At 39.8% G+C, this 25,958-nt stretch overlaps 1 protein-coding gene across 2 annotated transcripts in view; it reads right to left on the reverse strand.

Annotated features, from left to right (window-relative positions):
• efcc1 (EF-hand and coiled-coil domain containing 1) overlaps positions 1 to 15,445 on the reverse strand; it is a 43,537-nt gene extending 28,092 nt beyond the window's left edge. For both annotated transcript variants that reach the window (XM_039770913.1, XM_039770912.1), the window contains exon 1: positions 14,006 to 15,445. In XM_039770913.1, the coding sequence (XP_039626847.1) occupies positions 14,006 to 14,977 (972 nt within the window). In that variant the 5' untranslated portion in view covers positions 14,978 to 15,445. The remainder of the gene's footprint in view (positions 1 to 14,005) is intronic.
• Between the last annotated feature and the right edge of the window lie 10,513 nt (positions 15,446 to 25,958).

Raw genomic sequence — 25,958 nt, forward strand, 5'->3', positions numbered from 1 at the left:
TGTGGTGCAAACACCAGGACTCTAGGCCACCTGTGGCTAATATTGTACCACCACATTCTCAGAGCAATTTCAAGTAAGCCTTTAGCTTACTTTTTGTCAATTTTTTGAACCATGTAGAGTAATTTTTATAATAAGATCGGGGACAAAGCATTGTGCTTGTTTTTAAAACAAAACATAACTCTCTCAATCTTGCTTAATACAGTTCACGGTTGCAGTGGATCTGAGGACTATCCATGTCACTGGGCCCTGAACAGAAACCAGGCCTGGAATGGGAACCAGTCTATCTCAGGATCCATACACATGCTGGGCCACTTTAGAATGATCAATCAACATGACAAGCATGCCTTATGGGAGAGAAACTTGTGCATGCCAAATTAGTTAGCAGTTGCTAGGAACAGAAATCGCACCTATGTAAGATACTACATTCATGAGGCAGTAGCACTAACCACTGCACCACTTTACCACTCTTAGTAATACAATTCAGTACTTCATTTGTAAGTCATAAGGTGCTGGAGCCGACAGTGACTGCCCAGGGGCAGAGAGGGGGTGCAATGTAAAATTGCCCTGCTGAACACACTGATATTGAAGTTGTCATTCTCCAGAGCCTCATCTGATGTGTCTTCATTCCCATTGCCTTCCTTTCATTCCTTTTACCTCTCAATCTGCATTTCAGCATCTTCACGTGCTGCGTTAGAACCAGCCTTTTTTTCTTTAAAGTACAACTTGCAAATCCTGATTGCGAAAATTTCACAAGAATAAAAGTGTTAATGAAATGATGATAAGGGAGAGAAGAACATTACATGTTAAAGTAAGAAAGGAGATTATTTTAATTAGTAGTGACTTGTGAGAGGACTCAATATTAGAACAGTCGAATGATTAGTATGGGATGTTATTATTGTCACTTACAACAGCATGAATATGTACAATACAAAGTGTAACATGAATAAGTTAATAGAACATATTGGATAAGAAGGGAAATGCAGGACACATGTAAGTTAGTATGTATGAAGTGTGGCCAGTAATGCAGTATACCGACGTCTATAATAATTGTTGTATAAACGTTACTGTCAACGAAAATATTCCCGTGTGTAACCCACAAGTACCTGTACGTTTAAACCGGATTTCGACGCAACTCTGGAAAATGTAGTGTACAACAGGCCATGGGGAAAAACAGGGCTTGGCAAATAAACTCCAAATAAACTCTGTCATTATTAAACGTTTCTCATTGTGACTCGGTGATAGTCATACAATATGCTAAACGAACAGTCATACAATATGCCTATGCCATAATACAATACAATACAATTTATTTTTTCTATAGCCCAAAATCACACAAGGAGTGCCGCAATGGGCTTTAACAGGCCCTGCCTCTTGACAGCCCCCAGCCTTGACTCTCTAAGAAGACAAGAAAAAACTCCAAAAAAACCCTAGTAGGGAAAAAAATGGAAGAAACCTTGGGAAAGGCAGTTCAAAGAGAGATCCCTCTCCAGGTAGGTTGGGCGTGCAGTGGGTGTCAAAAAGAAGGGGGTCAATACAATACAATACAATACACAGATCAGGACAAATCCTCAATACAGTATAAAAATAAAAATTTTAGAAGTACGGGGTAGAATTTAACAATAGATGATATCACATAATAAGATTTGGATTTGTTTAGAGTCCTGGAGACCTCATTCATCAAGCTGCCTCCCCTGTTTGGCCAGTCCACAGCTGAAATAGCACTAATCCGATGAAAGGAGCCCTCTTTCCCATGATTCCTGTGATCCTCCATTAGGGATGACTTTACTTTAGGCAGGAAAAACAACTTGGCAGGTGGGCCGTGGCACCAAGTGCTACATTTGAGTACCGAGAAGAGAAACAGAATAGGTGAGGGTTAGTATTCAATTATAACTATCATGTTACTTATGTTTTAGTGCTAATGACTAACAACAGAGATGCAGTCTGTACAGTTAATCAGCAGCTCTAGTCAGGATATGCTGAACTGAAGTAGTGAGTCTTCAGCCGGGATTTAAAGGCTGAGACCGAGGGGGCATCTCTTATGGAAGCAGGAAGAACATTCCACAGTTTAGGGGCCCTGTAACTAAATGCTCAACCTCCCATTGTTATTTTATTAATCCTTGGGATCCTAAGCAGACCGGGATCTTGAGATCTTAATGTGCGCTCTGGTTTGTAAGTCATGATAAGTTCGGACAAGTAAGCCGGACCTTGGCCATTTAATGCTTTATATGTTAAAAGGAGGATTTTGAAATCAGCCCTAAACTTAACCGGGAGCCAGTGTAAGGATTTAAGAACTGGAGTTATGTGTTTGTATTTTCTTGTTCTTGTAATAATTCTTTTGGATTAACTGGAGGCTGTATAAAGAACAGTTTGAACATCCAGTGGACACCGCATTGCAGTAGTCAATCCTACTAGAAATAAATGCATGAATTAATGTTTTAGAATCCTGTTTATTTAGAAAACACCATAATTTGCCAAAATTAAGATGGAAGAAACATAATTTGGACAACTTTGAAATGTACGCTTTAAATGACATGCTAGAGTCAAAGATAACTCCTAGATTGGGGGCTGATTCAGTAAAATTAATGGCAATTCCAACCGAGTTAAATGATGACAAAATATTGTTGTGATCAGTGTCATTCCCTCAAAAAATTAACATCTCTGTTTTATCTGTGTTTAAAGACAAGTAGTTCTCATCTATCCACTCCTTTAATTCACTAACACAACTAATTAAAGAAAACATTGGAGAAACTTCATTTGGTCTAAAAGAAAGGTATAACTGGGTGTCATCTGCATACGAGTGAAAATTAACATTGTTTTCTAAAGATAGATACCAGTGGAAGCATGTAAAGTGAAAACAGTAAATGGAAATATATTGTTTGTGTTGTCAGTGTTACGGAATCCCTGTAGATTTTCTGTTGTAATGTTTCTTGTTGTCTGGCAGTGTGCTGCTGTTCTTCAGAAAGGTTGTGTGTGTAATTATTTTTCGTTCACAGGTGTAAGACTAAGGTATCTTGCCTGTGCTGGTTGGTCTAGTACAGGGGTCCTCAATCACGGTCCTGGAGGGGCGCAGTGGCTGCAGGTTTTTGCTCCAACCCAAATGCTTAATAAGAAGCACTTATTGCTCAAGTAACACTTCTGCTTCACTTTAGTTGTCTCGCTCGTTAAGCTTTTGAACCCTTATTGCTTATTTTAGCCTTAAACAGCTCTTGGCTTTTAATTGCTCCTAATTAGCAATAACATGCAAATGACAAAAGAGAGCAGAATTTCTCCATTAAGCTTGTTACCATTTACACCTGTGTGTATTTATCACGCACTATTGTGTTTAATTAAATACTTGGAAGGAAAGTGAAGAGAAAAAAGTGAAGGACTGAGAATTACTCATCCATTTTAGCCTTAAAATCATTTGGATGATATCCTGAGAAAGGGGAAGAAAATCTAGGATATGAGAATGACCTGATATCACAGAGTTAAAGCACTAACAAGCCATGAAATTATTGGCATGAATTGCTTTCTAATTAAGCAACCAGGTTAGAACAAAAACCTGTAGCCACAGCGGCCCTCCAGGACTGTGATTGAGGACCCGCGGTCTTGTCCAGTGTTTCCCAAACTCGGTCCTGGGGACCCACTGTGGCTGCAGGTTTTTGTTCCAACCAGATTCCTCATCAGTGACAACACCTGATAACACTGATCTCATTTAATTAGCTGGTATTTTGTTTTTCTTTTGTTCGACATTCAGAAAAGCACAGCAGCATGATTTTTTACATTTATAAGACATTTAGAAGTATTTCTGCTTTTGCTATAGATTTAAATGCTTAACTCTCTTTTGTTAATTTCATTATATTTTGCTCTTTCTCTGTACAGTTTTTCTCCCTTCATTGTATCTTATTAATGACCATTTAAAATGAACAGATCAGACACGCTGGCAAACAACACTAAATAATCAAAGGCTGCAACTGCTTTAGCGTCAGACCTACTAATTAGTAAATAATGGATTAATTAAACAATTAGAAGACCTAGAAAAGTAGAATGAAAGTCAAGATGAAAATATTGTTAAAAAGAAAAAAACACGTTACTCCCATATAACTGTTTGGTACATTTTAATATTTTTTTTAGCAAACTTAGTTTTTTAATTCCTATATTGTTCCCTAAACACAGAACTTGGGAAATATCAGTTCACTTAATTAGCCCAGGAGTTCAATTAAAAACAGAAGCTGGTTGAAACAAAAACCTGCAGCCACAGGGAGTCCCCAGGACTGAGTTTGGGAAACAATGTTCTAGCATGATGTAGATGTTTCTGCTTCTGTGTGTTGGTGTGAGTTTGTAGCCCAGCAAGCTAGGCTGTATGTGCCTTTTTATTTTATCGGGAGGCTTACTTTGAAGTGAAGGAAAAAGGAGTTGTAAAATGGTAGTGTTGATCAGTAACAAAGTATGCACCGAAGAAACAGTCAAATACCACAGTCGATAACTGGTCACATTGAAGAAATGAAGACTTGAAGATAAGCCCAAGACCAAAACTCTGCTAGTAACATGGATTCCTCGTTATTGTTGTGGACAGATATAGTACTTGTGGCAATCGTTGTTTATATTGAGCATGGACGGACACAACCTAATTATTTATTTTGCTCTGTGTGGCCATCACCCAATTGAAAAACAGACTGGTGTAATGCTAACTAGGTTGCTTTTACAAAGATTAAATAATGTCTGTTTAATTAAATTTGTTTACTAAGACAGTGTACATTTTTTTTAAATTATTTATGTAGATTCAGGGGTCCAGGAGGGCAATTGGAGGACCCGGACTGCAGAAAGCTCAAAATCAGAGGTTCAACCAGCTGATGTCAATGCATACTGTACATCTGCAAGACAGGTATTGTACATTTGAATTGCTGTATAACTTACTGACATCTAAAAGATTTTATCTGGGAGGTTGTTTAAACCGTGTATGACTTGTTACATGATCTTGAAGCAGAGTCAAGCTTTCCTCTAACTCAGACATGTATAAAATACAACACTGTAAACTGCTAGGTTATTTTCAGCCATGTGTACAATTCACATGCCTGTAGTATTGTTCATTAGTTATATATGTGATGGTGACATGTATTTCTATAACACATGTGGTCTATTAATCACAACAACTGAAGGTGTCACAAATTTAAAACCACCTTTGTTCACCGCTGACTGTGTTCATTGCTCCTCTTGATCTATAATGTGAAAGTTGGCTTTACCTTGAAAGATCATTCAGATACTTTTCCCAGGAAAGATTATAAGTATAATCCTTTTGTGCCCTGTGCAGATGCACGCACACAAAAAGAATTGCAGCATCAACAAAGGAACAAATGCTGTCAGAGATTTCTAGCATCACACCCTATGAGTAAACTGACCATTGGGAGAAAGTCTTCACTGTTTGAATCCTCTCTGCACAGCCAACTCAATTTTGGTCAGAGATTTAATTCAATGATTAATTAAATTAGTTAAAAGGTCTCACTGAATATCTTCTTCTTCTTCTTTTGGCTGCTCCCATTAGGGGTCGCCACAGCAGATCATCTTCTTCCATATCTTTCTGTCCTCTGCATCTTTTTCCTGTTACACCCATCACCTGCATGGCCTCTCTCACCACATCCATAAACCTTCGCTTAGGCCTTCCTCTTCTTTTCTTGTCTGGCAGCTCTATCTTTAACATCCTTCTCAAAATATACCCAGCGTCTCTCCTCTGCACATGTCCAAACCAACGCAATCTCGCCTCTCTGACTTTGTCTCCCAACCGTCCAGCTTAAGATGACCCTATAATGTACTCATTTCTAACCCTATCCATCCTTGTCACACCCAATGCAAATCTTTGCATCTTTAACTCGGCCATCTACAGCTCTGTCTCCTGCTTTCTGGTCAGTGCCACCGTCTCCAACCCAAATAACATAGCTGGCCTCACTACTGTCCTGTCGACCTTCCCTTTCACTCTTGATGATACCCGTCTGTCACAAAATACTCCTGACACTCTTCTCCACCCATTCCATCCTGCCTGCACTTTCTTCACCTCTCTTCCACAATCCCCATTACTCTGTACTGTTGATCCCAAGTATTTAAAATCATCCACCTTCACCAACTCTACTCCCTGCATCCTCACCATTCCACTGACCTCCCTCTCATTTACACACATGTATTCTGTCTTGTTCTTACTGACCTTCATTCCTCTCCTCTCTAGAGCATATCTCCACCTCTCCAGAATGTGCTCAATCTGCTCTCTACTCTTGCTACAGATCACAATGTCATCAGCAAACTGTCTAATCTCGTCTGTCAACCTGTCCATCATTGCGAATATCTCAGAGCTGATCCCTGATGTAATCCCACCTGCACCTTGAATGCATTTGTCACTCCTACCACAGACCTCACCACTGTCACACTTCCCTTGTACATATCCTGTACAACTCTTACATACTTCTCTGCCACTCCCGACTTCCTCATACAATACCACAGCTCCTCTCGAGGCACCCTGTCATATGCTTTCTCCAGGTCCACAAAGACGCAATGCAACTCCTTCTGGCCATCTCTATACTTCTCCATCAACACCATCAGAGCAAACATCACATCTGTGGTGCTTTTTCTTGGCATGAAACCATACTGCTCCTCACTAATCATCACCTCACTTCTTAACCTAGCTTCCACTACTCTTTCCCATAACATCATGCTGTGGCTCATCAATTTTATTCCCCTGTAGTTACTGCAGTTCTGCACATCCCCCTTATTCATAAATATCGGTACCAGCAAACTTCTTCTCCACTCCTCAGGCATCCTCTCACCTTCCAACATTCCATTAAACAATCTGGTTAAAACCTCCACTGCCATCTCTCCTAAACACCTCCATGCTTCCCTGGGTATGTCCTCTGGACCAACGGCCTTTCCATGTTTCATCCTCTTAATAGCTGTCTTTATTTCCTCCTCCATTGCACATCCTGATTCACTATCTCCACGTCATCCAACCTCTTCTCTCTCTCGTTCTCTTCATCTTCTCAAAGTACTCTTTCCATCTGCTCAACACACTCTCTTTACTTGTGAGTATGTTTCCATCCTTTATTACCCTTACCTGCTGCACATCTTTCCCAGCTCATTCCCTCTGTCTAGCCAATTGGTACAGGTCCTTTTCTCCCTCTTTAGTTTCCAACCTCCTCATACAACTCATCATACGCCTTTTCTTTAGCCTTCGCCACCTCTCTCTTCACCTTGCGCCTTATCTCCTTGTACTCTTGTCTACTTTCTGCATCTCTCTTTGGCTATTCCACTTCTTCTTTGCCATCCTTTTCCTCTGTATACTCTCCTGGATTTCCTCATTACACCACCAGGTTTCCTATTCCTCTTTCCTCTGTCCAGATGGCATGCCAAGCACCCTTCTTGCTGTCACCCTTACTACATCTGCTGTAGTTTCCCAACTGTCTGGTAACTCTTCACTACCACCCAGTGCCATTCTCACCTTCTCCCTACACAGAAATGTAATTGATAGTGGTTGTATTCCTTGGTAAAGTGTAAAGAAGGATTAGAGACAATAATTTTAGCATGTTAAAACTGTACTGTAGGTTTATACTAAGTTCTTTTATATGTGTTTTACTTGAATTACTGATTTCTGTAACAGGGGAAGTGTTAGTAGAGAGAGTAGACACAAAGCTAAACTAGCAAATATTAATCTTGCTCTGTAAAAACAGCTGTTGAGCAATGTGAAATGTTAGAGCTTTAAGTAGTAAAATTGTAATTTTCTGGACCTTCCACATGCATAAAAATAAAGCTTTCGAATCACTGGTTATCTTTGTACCTGTACACATCATGAACCTATGCTTATATTGTCTGTCAAGATGACACTGGACAGAAGAGGGACTAGGGGTGTTCACCTTGGCCTTGACAAGCTTTAAAAAGTCATCAAGTTAAAGTAAAAGTATGAGTTGAAGAGAAAGAAGAACCTCGAAGGAGAAGAAGGGGAAATCAAGAAGACTACGCCATGAGACTAGAAAGGTAGCCTTAAGAGACTTAAAGCCACATACCTTGGATGTCGGCACCTGAAATTTTCTTGGAGATTTTAAATGATTTGCCACACTAATTTGTTTTTATTTGGTGTCACTTCTTGGCACATTAAGCATATTTAAGAATGTTAAAATCAATAATGACCGAATAAACATTTATTACCTACTGCCCTTACTTGTCTCATTGCTCTATCTTCTGTCTAGGGTATAGAGAAGACATCTTCAAACAGAAAAAGTGAAGCACAGTAACAGTCAGTCCTGGGTGAAGTTGTATTCTGCAGTCTCAGCTACAGATTGTTTCCTTCCAGGCCAGATGAATGCAAGCTTATGAGAACAAGAGCTGGAGTGGAGGACATATGTGTGGGTCTAAATAGCAAAGAATCTGGGTATGGGAATAAAAGTATCTATGTTTTAGTACAGGGGTACCCCACAACCCTTCCATGATAAAACACTGAATTATCCCAAAGTTTCAGACTACCAGAGAATAAAGGGATGAACTGAATGTCTGTCTCATAAACAACAGCATTACTGAGAGCCCCAGATTATGAGATACTACATTCCTCAAAAACGCACCCCTCCATACTCCCACTAACTTTGCCAAGGCTTCAAGACCACATACTGACATGCCAGCACATTTCACTGCACTGGTACTAAGCCCAGGTCTTCTAAAGTATGTAGCTCTGTGATTTTAGAAAAGTGCCATCAAATGTTGTCAAGTTATAAGCAAGATAATTAAAAATAAAATCCACAAGTATATAGTACAGTGTTTGCCAAGACAAGAAGCTATACACAATACAATTAGTACAAGTATATGCTGATGCCAAAATTGCCTCGTTCTACCTAAATGGCCGAAGAAGACCTACTCTTCAAACCCATAAAATGGCACACAAATTTAATTCAAAGGTTCTTTTCACTTACAGACAACTCCTTTATAAGTTTATATAGCAAATATCATTCTAAAGCACATTGAACATCCAGATATTCTTCAGCACTCTCTAGTATATTACAGAAAGCAGACGGAGTGCTTGAGTGGCTAGCTGACTTCAGACAGGTAGTTTTCGATTCAGCACCCTGGTCTCCCAGTTTTTTATTTTCTTTGATGATCTCTATAATAGTCTTTTTCACTGTTTTCTCTATTGCCAAGAACTATGACACTCTGAATAAGGCACCAGACATGTTGGATCAAATGCTGCCTATGAGCTCCTGTGTGGCCTGGGGCTCGTTTGCCTGCCAGAGTTTCAGCCATAAAACACACTGCAACTGTAATAAGTTGTAAGTCTCCATGGCTGAAGATGCCAAGTGATAATAATAATAACCAATGGAGCTAAGGTCACCTCGTTTGAAATTTGCATCACACTACATCATCATTTTCTTACCTTGCTGATGTTAAGACCATCAAAGAACAGGAAAACTGAACATTCATTTCTTCATATTATATAGGTTTTTATTATATTTGTAAATGTGTAGACCACATAAGATTATCTCAAAGTGAAGTGTCTAAGGCAAAAAATATATTGAGTTAACTGGATGGATTTTTATTTACAGTGTTTACCTATACATTTCCTACAACCAGAGCACAGGCATGTAGACAGATGACCCCTGACCATGTGAAATATGAGTAATGGGAACTAAACTTTCATCCTTGTGCTTGGCCATGCAAATCCTACGCTACTAGGGCTTACAGTCACTTTATATTTATATTTCTGCATGAGTTCATCCTGGTTCTTCAGGTTTATGTCTTCACGTTTAAAGATCTTCTGATGGAGTCTGTCACAGACCTAAAGACTGGTCTCTTACTTCAAAAAGCATCATATGAACATATCAGAGTTTACAATTAATTGCAGTCCATTCACATCTGTGTTTTGCTATTTTGCTCTACTGTCATTCAATCAAGCCTTAAAAGATGGCAGTGAAACAGCTGTCCCTTAACCAATGCAAATATGATCTCCTCCCTCAGATTCAAATTTGAGTTCTCCATGGGGGAGTAAAATGTGGAAATCGAAAATCAAGCCTTCATAACTAATGGAGCTAAAGGAAAACATCCTTGGTACAAGAAACTGCAAAATAAATGATGAACTTCATTAACTTCTACACTTTATAACAGGCTTGCTCATTAAATTGAGCCCTGCTATTGTGGCACAACAATAAGACTGGATGCATAAAAATGTGTGAAATTTCACCAATACGAGGAGACCATTTGGTACACCAATTTGTCCCATCCAGAAATGTTTTAAAGGTTGTCAAGGGTTCCTCTTCCACCACATGACTCAGTTGTTTCCCTGAGCTCTTAGTGTAAAGAAGTACTTTCTGGCTTTAGTGATTCCCTTAAATACTAACAGTGTCCTTGAGTATGCAATATACTGTTTATTTGAAAGAATTCAGCTTTATTGGTCTTCTCGATGCCTTTGAGAATTTTGAAGACCAGGATCAGGACCTCCCACAACTTCCTCTGTTGTTTAATTCTCTGACACCTGTCACAGTATTACACGTCCTTTAGTCCAGGGACGTTGCTGGTTGAAATTCTCTGCTCCTGTGGCTTTTTATGTTGTGAGTTGACCAGAACTGGTAACCATTCCAGGTGTGAGTTCACTAGCTGGAGAGCAGTGATGTGTTGCATGTTGGTTGGACTTTCAAATAAGAATTTCACTGCATCTACAGACCTGACAGGACATTTACTACAACATTACTCACTTGAACACATCCCCATTCATATTCAGCACTTTTATAATATAACCTAACACGTGTTTTTTTCCTTTTTAATTGTTTCATTACATTGCCTGGAAGATTAGAATATCTTGTAAACACAAACCCTATGTCTTTGCATCCTGTAGATGAGTTCAGCCTGATTTGTACTGAGATTTAGGGATCCTTATCCCTTTTTGCATCACATCTTTATTGCATTTTTAAAGTGTTTGCCCAGGTCTGAAAATTTTCCAGATCTTTTTGAATTGTGTTTACTACTTTTTTTTTTTTTACTTTTTATTGTGTTTATTAATTGCGTTTATATGTTGTACGTGCAATATCAGTGGGAATTGAAATCATCATTAACATAAGGTAGAAAGAATAATGGTCGAAGGACAGAACCCTGTGAAGTGTTCTCCTCTTTGCATTCATCTGATTACACAAACTGAAATCCTTTTTGAAACTCACCATTAATTTTAGACTCCAAATACTTACTCAACTGTTGATAGATAACAGGATTTATACCCAGGTTTGCAGTTTTAATTGTTTTCTATTAGGAGAAAATGGGTTTCCCTTTTTGAGTTCCTTTTAAAAAATTCAGTTATATACACATAGCCAATTTGCATACTCTAAAGCTCTATTTATGAAAAGGTTTGCCACAAAATGAAACTATTCCTGTTGTAAATGGGCATCATATAATCACAGAAGAGCAATGGCCCTTTTCAAGTGTATGCAACCAGAAAGGCCCCATCCCCACCCCACAAACCATCTTACTTTATTATTTAATCGGACCTTTCAGGGAGCCGTGGATTTGGGTGAGTTTGTAAAGGCTGTTTGGACCTCAGCATGGCAGCCAACCCTGAATCTCTGTTTAAAATGGTGATGTCAGGCTCATTGGACTACAAAAACCCAACTGCGTGACTACCCAGAGGGGACTGGCGGTCTCATGGTCTGGAATCCCTGCAGATTTTATTTTTTTTTCCAGCCGTCCGGGTTTTTTTTTTTGTTTTTTCTGTCCTCCCTGGCCATCGGACCTTACTTCCATCCATCCATTTTCTAACCCGCTGAATCCGAATACAGGGTCACGGGGGTCTGCTGGAGCCAATCCCAGCCAACACAGGGCACAAGGCAGGAACCAATCCTGGGCAGGGCGCCAACCCACCGCAGGGACCTTACTTATTCTATGTTAATTAATGTTGACTTATTTTCTTTTCTTACTGTGTCTTTTATTTTTCTATTCTTCATTTTGTAAAGCACTTTGAGCTACATTTTTTGTATGAAAATTATAAATAAATCTTGCTGTACCCCCCCCCCACACTCTAATGTCAAAGCCCCATACTGCTATAATAATTTACATTTTTAGATTTATAATGGTGTTCTACTCATAGACTTTCTGAACCTCTTTTATCTGCTATAGGGTGTGAGGAAGTCAGAGCCCAGCCCGGCTACATAAAATACAAAGCAGAAACCAACCCTGGTCCATCCATGATATCAGCTCATTCACACACATCCAGTTTAGAGCTATCATTCCAACCGGCACATCTTCAATAGCAGAGTACCAGAAGACAATCATGCAGAAAATGTGAAAGCTTGACAGAGGAATAAAAAAGGACCTAGAACCAAGTCCCTGGAGGGAGAAAGCAGCATCACAGATCACGGTACCACCATGCCACTTCATAATATTAAAATATTCAACAGCATGTTAACCGTAACGGAATTACTTCTGCTTGCATTCATCCTTCAATTGTTAACCAACTTTATCTGGTTTAGGTTTATGGGGTTTGGGGGACTGTACCCTATTTGGTCTGCATCTGGAACAAACCCTTAATGGGGTGTCAATTTGTCCATGCAGAGCACACTGACTGGCAAATTCTCATCTGCCTGGACTGACTCCAGTTAGCACACCAATCAATTTAGCAGAACATTATTGTGTATTGGCTAACGCTTTTATTCACGGCAACCTAAGGTCGGAATATACGAGTTACTACTGTTTACAGGTGACACGCGGCCAAGTCAAGTGAGCCAGTTAGGGTGGCAAATGAACCAGCACTCTCTGACCAGCGCCTTAGCCAACATACCGCACCGTCTGCATTCCAAACTCACTTCCGTTTTTATAGCCAATGGCTATGCCAGCAGCATTGGGCAGATAGCAGGAATCAGCCCTGAACATGGTGACAATTTGGAGTGGCAAATTAACTAACTATAGCGTATTGGTTCGGTACGCAAATGCCACACTGAAGTTGACTGAACGCCTCACTTTGAGCACTGCGCCAGTGCATTCCCTTGCTGCTATGCGTTTTTTTTTATTAAAAACAGAGCTTACGAAACCCGTCAACCCTTCATCTGCCTATTCATTGAATTCTTGAAGATGCTTACACCGACTGAGGAATACTTGGTAATTTAAAGAGTTAACAACAAATCTGTAACGCTGAGGGTAAGGTGTACAGAGACGCTGAACACACGTGCCTTGTGCTGCCAAAGGTACCTTTCACTTATTGCTCGGCACGCACACAAAAAACAGAAAATGTCAACGTGCAAAACAAAGCGCGGAAAAGGTTTGTGCAGATTGCGGTTCTCTGATAACTGCCAGTCGACAAACGGCTTCGTCTCACCATCTGCAAATACTTTAAAACTGCGCCCCAATTGAAGTGAAACAGGCCCTCCAGGCATCTGGCACTCCCAACTGTGACTCGTAAAACTGAATGACCATCTTAAATCAGAAATGTCCACTAAAGGACTGCACTGCAAGGAGTGTAGAAAGACAAAATTGCAGGAAGTGACCTACCGCCTTTGGCACAGGCATCACTTTTCTGAAGCAGACTAAACAATAATGGAAGAGCTTTTATTGCAGAGCCACATTGAAGTCTGCATAAAGAGAACTCGTGCACAGGGAGAGCTTTAGCATCTTCTTAGGTCCGTCCAGCTTTGTATCCTGCCAAACTAGGCTTTCCGATGATGAGAACCCAAGTATACTACAGCTTTTGGTGGGTCTCTCATGTGCAACCCAAAGGCACTTTAAAAGAATTGCAAAGAAAAGCCAAGCAAAATGACACCTTTTATTGGCTCACTAAAAAGATTACAATATGCAAGCTTTCGAGGTAACTCAGGCCCCTTCTTCAGATGAGTTGCCTCGAAAGCTTGCATATTGTAATCTTTTTAGTTAGCTAATAAAAGGTGTCATTTTGCTTGGCTTTTCTCTACATTCATAATGGCTAATACGGTACAACATCCTAGTGCTAAAGAATTGCACAATAATAAATAAAACAGCACAGAATTAAATAAGGCCATATTAACAAACGACAGTGGCACGCCACGCGTCTTACCTGGAGTGCCAAGCACCGAGCGTCGCTGCTCTGCAGGGCGGCACGCATATCCTCCACCAGCTCCCGCAGACTGGCATTTTCGTCCTCTAGTTTGGCGATTCTGTCTTCGGCTTCTTCTAAGGCAACGATTTCTTCGTAGCACTCCCGAGGACAGGGTTCCGATCCGTGGCGAATTGGAGAATAAGAGCCCGAGTTGTGCCCTCTCGTGCAAGGGCCGGACTGAGAAAAGGCATCGGTGCAAGATCTTGGCAAATCTGTGTCTAGATCGTTAGCGCTTGTGCACAAAGCCTGGTGTCTGTAAGAATCCTTTTTGCAAGGATAGTGCATAAGTGGAGTTGAGACACACTCCTTTGCGCAGACTCCTTTTACATGCCGACTTGTACAACAATCCTTGGCAGACGACCCTGAAACTCGATGGGCTGTGGCAAACTCTGCGGTGCAGGACCATGGCACATGACGGGCTGGGGCACACTCTTTGACGCACTGCCCAAGCAGGTGAGGAGATGGGGAAGAAGCCCTGGAGAGGGACGTTTTCCTGCGTCTCAGTGGGCTTCTCACGCGGATCTGCGTCTCGATGTGTTCACTCTCTTTGCTGACCGGCAGCCGAACGTTACTGCACTGGCATCCCGCTTTGGTGCTAAAGTACCCGCACAATCTGGAGTGGAACTGCCTGAAGCTGAGCTCGCATGGCAGATCCTCTAAAATCCCGGCACCTTCCTCCACCTCCGCGTCGCTCTCCAGCCCTAAGACTTCACAGAGAACTTTAAAATCGTCGGATGGTATCTTTCCTTCCCCGTAAAAATCCAAGTGGTGATAGATTTCCTGTAGATACTGGTCCAAACCCGTGGCCAGAACTATAATCTCGTTCTCCGCCCCTCGGTCCAAGCCGTAGTGGTATGCTAGGACACTGACTATCCACTGAGCCCTTCTGGCCGGAACGCAGTATGGGTCACAGTCTTCGGGGTTATCCATCCTATCTACGCAAGGAAAGACCAAGTCGGATTTTCCATGGTGAAAATACACCCTTTCGGCATGCCAATCGAAGGCCAGAGACAATCATCCGATTCGTTTTAGCATCCGAGCTCTGTGTTCCCAGTCCTGCTGTCTAAGCGCATGGCTATCACAGAAAAAAAAAGAGGAACAAAAGTTAAGAGGCGCTCAGAGTTTGATGCGGGTGCTAGTGACGTCTGCGAAGGAGGCGATTCTAAAAGCACACGGTGCAGTCAAGCTGTCCACCCAGGAGTAGCGCGTACCTAGGCAAGAGAGAGCGCGCCGCGCACGCCAGTGTCCGCGCGTGTGTGTATTCGGAGAGCAATCTGCGCGAGTCTGTGCGTGTGCGTGTGCCTGAGCTGAGCCTGCGGAATGGGTCGCAAAGTATGTACAAATGCATTTTTATTTTTAAAGGCGCCATTTCAAAACTATTGATCTCACAGAGTACACACATTCAAAATAAAACTCGAAAACAGTGAGCATTTAAACACGATTTCCCCAAAGTTATTAACTAATGAAATAATTAAGGTAACGTCACATGGCTGCACGTTTAAAATACAAAAACAGGTCCTTAGACTGCGTTTTGGGTGGTGTGTTCTTACTCTGGTTCTGATGTTCAGCCTCCTGTTACCCACCTCCCTTTAGGTCGCCTTCCTCCAGACTCCAGTTTGCGTTCTGTGCATAAGACTGGGATTAAACCCGAATAAGCAGACTTAGAACAGGGGGATAAATAACAGTCTCTGTCGTAACACGTGCGGAGAGATGTAGGGTGAAACAGCAATGAAGGGAGAACCAGCACCGCAGACTGGACCCGAGAGCCGTTCGGCTAGCACGATATCTACTGCATCACCGGGTCGACCCTTAACAGAGTTCACGAAGTGATCATTTTTTCCATTCTTTTGTCCATCCATCCCTCCATTTTCGAAAACTCATAATTCTTAAGATCGCGATTAGCCACAGACTATTCAAAAAAACATCATGGGCAAGAACCACAGGGTGTTTTGTAAACTGGGCTGCCGCCGATTCAATGATCACCTTAAATTCGAATTAAAAAAAATCATCCGACGCAGTCCATTTGTCATAATCTTTTGTAAGAGACTCTAGAAACCGTGATCGGAATAGTTAGGACCGAAAATTGATTTATGATTAATAAAGACAATTTTACATTTCATTTATAATATGATTTGTATTTCTCATACTAATCCTTCACTTTTTACTGTTTGCATGGTACATTACCATTTTAATATCTACGATACAATACAGACAATTGGAATTGAAGAGTAGCCAATGGCACCCTATCGGTAAACTATACACTCTTAAAATAAATGTTTTTGACGGTTCTTTTATTGCATTTTACTGGGTTGTGTGGTTCCTTAATGAAGTATCACTTCATTAAGAACTATTTAAATCTGAGGATCGATCGCTTCATATAAAATAAGTTAATAAAACAAAATACGTCGTAAAATTTGAAAATGTCCCTTGCATGTGGACAAAATAGAAATATGTATTGTATAGTAGGCTACCTGCACTGAAAAAATGTCTCTTGAGGTAGGTTGCTGTTATGCAGCCGACTTAAACTGCATGACTTCACTCAAAAGATGGCAAAACGTTTTTAGGTTTTACAAATTCTTTTTTAGTAAAACTGAATTAAATGACATACTCGTATAATTGACAATGGAACCTCATAAATAAATTGCATTGCATTAATTAAAGGCATCAATCAAAGACATATAACATACTGCCATTACCCAATTAGCTTAGGATGACATCATTTAAAATTAGTAAGTTTTTAAGCTTTAAAAATTATTTTTGAGAACTTGTGTCATTACACAGCAACTTGAAGTTGATTGAAATGTGAAAGTATGTCTGTAGGGTTTTCGTGTGTTATTCTAATACAGCTGGCATTATTTTGTTGGATGTTATATAGAATTTACTGAATGTATATACTGTAGTCACCAGTCACAGGTCATTTATTATTTACACAAAGGGGCTTGGGGCTTTTGCAGAGTGCTAGTTTTGAAATATGTCTGTTATTCTCTTTCACAAAATATGTCATTTGCATATGGCTATCCTTTTTGTAAAGATACTGCAAACAGAGGTTTGGGATCTCCATTTATTTGTATGGTAACAGAGAACGCGAAACATGGCAATTCTGTTTTTACTGGCAAAGGCTTTGGGCTCCTCATGTGTCTTCAGTGTTCTGCCAACCCGACTTCACATCGTAAATCACAGCGTGTGGGTCTTCATGAGAAGACTGGAGATTTTCTTGATATTTTATTTGTACTGAGTATAACTGAATGCCTAACAATCTTGCTTTTCAAACTGCTATGGGTTGGCTTGGCTTGATTTGTGTAGTTTAGGAAGAACTACTATGCAGAAAGGCTGGTGGGGAAAAAATGAATTATGTGGTTGATTAAATCCATTGTTTGATTATATTTAATAAATCTGTAGAAATAAGAGTTGTCAACTTTATATCTACATATTTGTTTTATATTAGAACTACAAAATTTAATTAAATGTAAATATGTTTCATCATTTTATCCGATAGATCCAGCAGTTGTTTTTTTTAAGTGTAGCAGGAAGCTAACAGATCAAGAAAAGTTGAACTTAGCCTGCATTGTTGTATGAAGTGAGACTCCTTTTAAAATCAGGATCCCATTGGTATTCCACAAACCTATCATCATCTATATTCATGGTTATTTTTGGGATCTGTTATTGATCTAAATTAATAAAGGTTCTTTTTGAAACCCAAAATGGTTCCCCTATGGCATTGCTCTGATGAATCACCCTGGCACCTTCATTTTTCAGAGTGTATTGTGTGTACTGTGAGTAGCCAATAAATCAGAGTGTTATATTAATCTCTCAAAAGCCGTACAGTGCCTATTTGATGCCCATACCTACATTTCCAAAAACAAGTATTTTTATGCCGCCTCAATGTTAGCACACTCCTTTTCTCTCAGAATCCCCTCACTGCAGCCTGTAAATTTCTCTGTAGATGTACCATTTCGGGATTTTTATTAACAAAGTCATCCCAAATGCTGACAGTTACCTAAAGGCAGGACTCGGTCAAGTCTCTATGGTGCCACTGGGCATCATCACCTCTTGTGTCCCCATATATACACTCAGAGACTAATCAAATGCATTTCATGATATACCTAAAACAATGTAATCATTCATCCATCCATTATCCAACCCGTTATATCCTAACACAGAGTCACAGGGTCTTCTGGAGTCAATCCCAGCCAACACAGGGCACAAGGCAGGAAACAAACCCTGGGCAAGGCGCCAGCCCACCGCAGAACAATGTAATCAGTCTGAATTAAAAGCAGACAACCTTTTGAAGGACAGAACGACAGCTATTCTTAAATTCCACAGTTTTAGAAACTGTGCAATCAATCATAACAGGTAATGATGTACACAATTTTCTGTTATTTTCAACAGACACACAATGAGTGTATTTGGCTTTTTAAAAATTTTCTTTAAGTAGCTTTATCCAGTTCTTTTTGCCCAAAAATAGAATCAAGCAAACACAATAAGGCCTGGGCCCTTTGCTTGTAATTTTTATGTGTTCTAAGCAGGGTTATCTCTCTATTATAGAAAAAAAAAATCTTGCCACAATACAAGACTTTATTCCTGCGAGGAGACGAGATCTTTTGAAGAGAGACAGAGAGACACTCACGTCCTGCGAGAGGGGCCAACCAATCACGTCATACTAACAACCTTTGGAAGAAAGTCCCGTGAGGCACATGCAGAGCAGGTTAGAGATAACGGAAGTAGGAAAATTCAAAAGTCTCAAAAAAAATGAGAGTAAAGATCACATTAGCACAAACAAACAGAAAATATTACTTGGTGAAATAACGGAACAGCGAAAAGAGATCGAATAGTGACTGTGTTTGAGGATGTCTCGGGGAGAAGACAGACAAGGCAGTGAGACAAAAGGACATCTGCTGTACAGGCTTTTAAACGTTTGAAGTGCATTTTATATATAAATAAGCAGATTACCCAGTGGCTTCGCTCACTGAGCGGAAGGGAAGAAAAATAAAATGCAGAATCTGGAGGAATTCGTGGCTCGCGTCAGGCAACTGACGCCTGTGTGACGTGGTAGCCTGTGAATACAGCATCCGTCTGTTCAGCACGTTGTTCAGGTGTTTGTGAGGCCCTCAATTGGGATTGTCGTATACGTTGATCAGCGAGTCTTCTCTCACGATCTGCTTCTGTCTCACTTTCTCTGTGTAACCTGGCTCTTGGTCGATGCTGACGATAAATTGTTTGGGGGGATTTGCCCCGGTATTTTCAATGTCGGCATAAACCTAGACTGTTCGGTAGGAGCCGTGCTGCCAAACGATGTCATCTGAAAACACGAATTGTATTTCGTAATGTTCTGTAGAAAATGAGTTGAATGTGGATTTGCGCCAGAAATAAGAGACAACAACGGTACAGGTTGGCTTAAAGGTGTTAATTTCACATTGCCGTCTGAACAACACATCCCACGTGATTCAAATTTAAACCGCTACTTTGTTCTTACGACCCGTTGCCGCTGAAGGCGGTTTACAGCTCAGCGCAGTTAAAAAGTGTAAAGATGCAAAGCTGTTTTTTTTTCATCTCTTCTACTATTAAGTACTGGGAATTAAAAAAAAAGTTACAATGTGGCAGTTTTGTCTGTCTCTAAACTACAGTGACCAGATTATTCTGGGGGCAACCTGGGACACGGGGCCGGGGGGCGGAGCCTCCCAGAAGCCAGATAGACTTCAATAATGGAAATGCCTATTTTCGTGTTTCCTGCATCTTATTCTGTACGAGTTTCTTCCATTTGAAACAATCATATTATTAAGCCACAAACATATACCCATTTTCAAAGTAGGGTTCTATACCATTGTATGCTATTTTTCGTGAAATTACAGGCTAGATCTTGCCAAAAACAGTTCGTGAAAATTGACTGAAAGACACGCTTTCCTGAAGAGCAAATAAACTCATTAGTGTACATTATATAGTATACTGTATGTTATGGACGTACCTTACGTTGTTAATCAGGAATCGCAGTGAAAGTAGAGAAGTGCCAGAAATGTTTTTTGAATAATTTATTAATACTTTCTGAAATTGAACATGACACTTTTTCAATGTTTATAAAGGAAAAGCAGCTTTTCAATGAGTAACTTTCATAATCATGAAACACTAATATTTCTGAGATGAGTGGATAGCTCTCAGGACATCAGGATTTTGTAATAACATTACATAAAACTGGTCACATGAATCACTGAAATTGCATCCCACGTACATGTGCTACTGCTAGTGCAGGTCCCGACTTTAAAACAGCAAACCAAATTCCAAAGAGGCAAGCGAAGAAGCAATGTCACTCTGCACTCTAAACTAAAGGAAAACAAAGTAAAATACAGCTGAAGTGTAAGGAACAGGCAAGCACCCGCAAATGTTGTTGTGACTTGTGTCAAATATTCATTCATTATTAATATATAAATTAACATTATCTGATTCACAACTACGACGACATTTACAGAGTACCGCCTGCAGACTTGAGACTATACAGTAAAGTTTGTACAGCAGTACTTAAAGAATAAAGAGCTAAAATTAAACTTAAAAAATAAACTTTGTCAGCACTTTCAATTTTGTCGTACAAAATGCCGTACTCTTTTTTAAGTTTAAGCTAACTTCAGTGAAAACGGCTCACCGAACTTGAACGCCGTATTGACGAGTGAATGACTGAATCAGGCATCAGCTCTAATATCAGGCTCAGCGCAGGAATAATAAGATAATTCCTGGCTCACGGCGTAGCATAGCCAAAACGTGTCGTATCACAAGGCACGGCCGATACCATCCGACGATGCTTCCGCCTTCTCGCCTTCCGTGCGTTTCCATAATGCAAACAATGGGCACCAGCAGACGTCAGACTCAGAAAAGGTCGACTAACCGTCTTACGTCATGATGGGTAGAAAATATGATTTGGAATCAGAAAGGCTGAATGGGGTCTAGGCCTCTAAACCGGGACATCTGGTCACTGTATTAAGCGCTGGAGCCCAGAGAGGAGGGTTGGTAGAGGACGACGCGGGACGCACTTCTATGGGTTAGATCGGCGTGTTTCTGTGTACTTGTTTTCACTAAGTGATTAGTAAAGCACGCCGCCCAGCATCCACTTTGTTCTTACGACCCGTCGCCGCTGAAGGCGGTTTACAGCTCGGCGCAGTTAAAAAGTGTAAAGACGCAAAGCTGTTTTCTTCATCTCTTCTACTATCAAGTACTGGGAATTAAAAAAACGTTACAATGTGGCAGTTTTATCTGTCTCTAAGCGCTGGAGTCCAGAGCGGAGGGCGACGCAGGGTGCACTACGTAATAAGTAATTTCCATATTGCCCGTTATTACGTAATTTCCGTTTCAAACGCGAAAAGAATTTTATATATATAGATCAGTGAAAGGCAACTTTTTTCGAGTTGCGGGGCACTAAGTCCAAAAATTTTCTTTCGCAGCGCACCTGAGGGACTGCCCATAAATAAAGTTGTGACGACACAATCTATGGACAATCGGCAATTAAAACAATTAATTTTACAAGTTTGAAAGACATTTTATTAATAAAGGATACATCTTAAATTTAATCAATGTGAACGTTGAGATTGTTTTTCAACACATATGAGATTGATGCGAGGATCAATTTTCGAAAGCCGGACGCGCATTTCCTTGTCGATCATTTGAAATCTATCGCGTTTCTTAGACTTAATTTTCGTAAGTGTTCCGTTATCTGTTTTTCCAACATAAAATATATTTTTTTAAACATTATCTTTTTAATCAACCAAAAGTTCAAAAACACTAGTAATCTATACTAATAAAAGGCAAAGCCCTCACTGACTCATCACTAATTCTCCAACTTCCCGTGTAGGTAGAAGGCTGAAATTTGGCAGGCTTATTCCTTACAGCTTACTTACAAAAGTTGGGCAGGTTTCATTTCGAAATTCTACGCGCAAGGGTCATAACTGGAACCTATTTTTCTACATATAATGTAATGGAGTTGAGTTGGAGATGGCCGTAGGGGGCGGAGTTTCGTGTGACATCATCACGCCTCCTACGTAAGTACGTAGAGAACAAGGAAGAACTCCAAACAGCGATGAGCACAAAACGCCATTTCACAATTGAGAAGGCAGAAAAACATTATGAAGCAAATGATGCATACAAGCATATTCATAAGTACAGCTACTGCGGAAACAAAGCACGGCGTGAACCGTAAGTTTATATTAAATTAAGTTCATAGACAGGCTGCCACTAGCGTTTGTAATTTAGTGCCTGCCCATATAAGGCCGCCCATCAGCGGCAATCCAATACAAACACTGCCGGTAAATATTCACGGGTGAAGGACTGTGCTTATGCAGAGGAAGATGAGATGGTCAGGGTGGTGTTTGGCACAAACTCATTGAAACTGCGAGAGAAACTTTTAAGTGCCGGGTCTTAGCTGACATTACACGAGATGGCACCAGCACAGCTGGGAACCTTCGATGCAAGAACACCAAGCGGCTCACGTGAACTGACGCAGTGCACAGACAAAAGCAACAGTTCCAAAGAGTGCTGAACAAAAACCGAATTACACAATTGAGAAGGCAGCAAAAAAATATGAAGCGTCTGATACATACAATCATATTCATAAGTGCAGCTACTGCGGAAACAAAGCACACGGTGGAAAAAGTGAATGTCCGCTAAAGGAAGACAGTGAAAAAACCCGTGCATGCAGTTTGTCACATCTCAGATAAAGAGGAAGACGAGCTGTTTATTGATGCAGTAAGAAACTAATCGATGAATGAAACCTCTTATCTTTACAACGATTGACAAACACGGAATGTAACTTGAACACATCCTACAAATACGAGCCTGATTGAAACAAATAATGATAATCAAATCCTTGATGACAGCAACATTCAATAACACTCACAAAACAATTACTGTATATTGACAATCATGTTACGTTATTTTTAAAATGTTCCCTTTTTCATAACTTCTACTTCTCCACTGCGATACGCGGGTATATATATATAAATGTATATATATACCCCGATCTACATACATACTAGCATAGACAAGCCACACGCTGTGGCTAATTGTAGAGTCTTCGCTCTAATGCCGACATTCGAGGTTCGATTCCCGAGAGGGATGCACTGAGTATGTACGCGCTACCGATTCATTTTACCTTCGATCTCCTTGGTTTGGGACGTATGAAAAATATTAGGTTAACGAGAATCATGTTACGCTATTTTTAAAATGTTTCCCTTTATTAGCACAAGCACAGCTGAGAAGCTTCGATGCATGTACTCCATAACGTTAAAAATAACACATTTAATCACACTTTCAATTCCAAGCAAACGGGAACTTTTGTCAATGCATGATTTCCTGGTACATCCATTACACTGATGCACACATCACAGCTACAAAAATGTTAGAGTCGGAATAAAGCGCTTCCTACGACTGATCATTTCGACTTCCCGAGCGAAGCCTTGATAAAAGCATGGTTTTGTGCACACTGAAAAGCAAGCAAAATTAGATGCATTACAGAAAGCGGACTTTGTGGCTCTTACTGGGGATCATTGGACTTCCGTGACCGTTAGTAATTCTAAATACATCTAATTACAAAATGTTCAATGATCACACTGTTTTAGCCTAATGTACAAAATAATTTTGGCTAATGTTACTCAGAGTTTAAAGATTAAGTTGGTCAAATTACCTTTTATGTTTCTGACTTATTTTTTTAAGAAGAAAAACTGCACTTTATGTTGAAATTTTGGTTATTATTATTTAAAGACAATACTATTCTGAAAATCTACTTAAAGTACTTAAACTACCACTTTATTTTTAAGTCTGCCCAATTTTAACCAGGGATGATATTTTTGTTTCTGTTTTGAATTCAAATGCAGTTTAAAGGCTTTTTTTTCAGAAATTAAAACAGCTTCAGTTTACAATATTCATGTCCATGTCTATTATTTGATTCTGTCGCCCACTAAAACCCTTTTAAATTAAAAAAAAACATTTGCGATTTGGGGCAAATTTATGTGTGCGATTACATACGATTAATCAAGATTAATTCTTACACAGCCTCTAATTAATTGGATTAATTTTTTAATGAGTCCCACCTAATATATATATATGTGGATATATATATGTAGATTTGTATATATATGTGTATATACAGTATATATGTAGATATGTATATGTGTATATACAGTATGTATATATATGTGTGTGTGTATATACAGTATGTGTATATATGTATATGTATATATATGTATGTGTGTAGATGTATATATATGTAGTATTAGGTTGTTGTACCGTGTTAGCCATTATGAATGTAGAGAAAAGCCAAGCAAAATGACACCTTTTATTGGCTAACTAAAAAGATTACAATATGCAAGCTTTCGAGGCAACTCAGACCCCTTCTTCAGGCAAAGATGTAATGTTTACATCTTTGCCTGAAGAAGGGGCCTGAGTTGCCTCAAAGCTTGCATATTGTAATCTTTTAGTTAGCCAATAAAAGGTGTCATTTTGCTTGGCTTTTCTATATATATATATATATATATATACATACATATATATATATATATATATATATATATATATATATATATATGCCAGCAACACTCATGACAATGACAAAACAATTACATTGTCAATCATGTTACGTTATTATTAAAATGTTTCCTTTTCTTTTTACTTCTCCGCTGCCAATCGCAGGTATTTTGCTATATATATATATATATATATATATATATACAGATATATATAAATATATATATATATAAATAGATAGATATGACAACAACACTCATATCAATAACAAAACAATTACATTAACAATCATCTTACGTTATTTTTAAAATGTTTGCTTTTCTTTTTCATAACTTCTTTAACACACTACTTCTCCGCTGCGAAGCGCGGGTATTTTGCTAGTTTTAAATATTTTACAAAAGTTTTCGCAGTGCCCCATGAAAATTCCACGGTGCACCGGTTGCCTGACAATGATATATATATATTAAGAGCTTTTACATTAAACAGAAACAGAGGAGTGATCAATACAAATGATTTGTGATTGCGTGTGAATAAAATCAGGGATCTTGTGAAAAAATGATAAAATAGGAGACGTATCCCAGTTTGAAAAGCTTTGCCATTTTGTTTTTCTGACTGGCACCACCACAGGTAGTACACAAAGCGGGTGTTCATCAAGCCAATACTCATGCAGGAACTTCACATGTATTTTTTGGTTTGGTTTTTTGTTGGTGATACTACTGGCAAGTGCACTTGAGAAGATGCACTCAGCACTCTAGATATTGGTGAATGCTGTGTTTCCTTTTTTCTGGCATGGGGCCACTCAATTGCCTATATGGTTAATCCAGCCGTACCTAACTCGTCGAAGAACATTTTCGTATGTAGTGCATGAAATATTTCTGTAAGTTGTCTGCTGCCTCTTTTAGACTTTTAGGCTCCACTAAACCATGGTTGTATAATACTCCACACATACACAGGAGGCCAGGCATGCAGTGTGGCTTGTGTTGGACCTCTGTTGACTCCCACATGAGTGCTCCTTCCTAAACTAATTTGCTCTTTAGCACTCCATGGGCACAAAAGATGGCAGTGTGATGGCAACTCAAAGCCCAGCACTTCTTAATAGCATACTGTACACATTTGATATGATCAAGAAAGAAAAAGGAGTTTCTCATAAGTCACCCAAAGGTCCTAGAAATGGTGCACTTCCAAGGTTTGCTCCTGCAATAAGTCCAGTGTGACCTTCAACTGAATAAATGGATTAGAAAAAAGATGGATGGATAACGGAAAATTCAAACAGTCAGTCAGTCGTTTTCTAAACGTCTTTCTCCTAAACAGGGTTGTGGGGGTGTTGGAAATGATCCCAGCTAGCACAGAGCACAAGACAAAGAACAAACCCTGGAGAGGGTGCCAGTCCATCACAGGGCAAACACACACACCA

Source organism: Polypterus senegalus, chromosome 12 (assembly GCF_016835505.1).
Source record: "Polypterus senegalus isolate Bchr_013 chromosome 12, ASM1683550v1, whole genome shotgun sequence".
Taxonomy (NCBI): Eukaryota; Metazoa; Chordata; class Cladistia; order Polypteriformes; family Polypteridae; genus Polypterus; species Polypterus senegalus.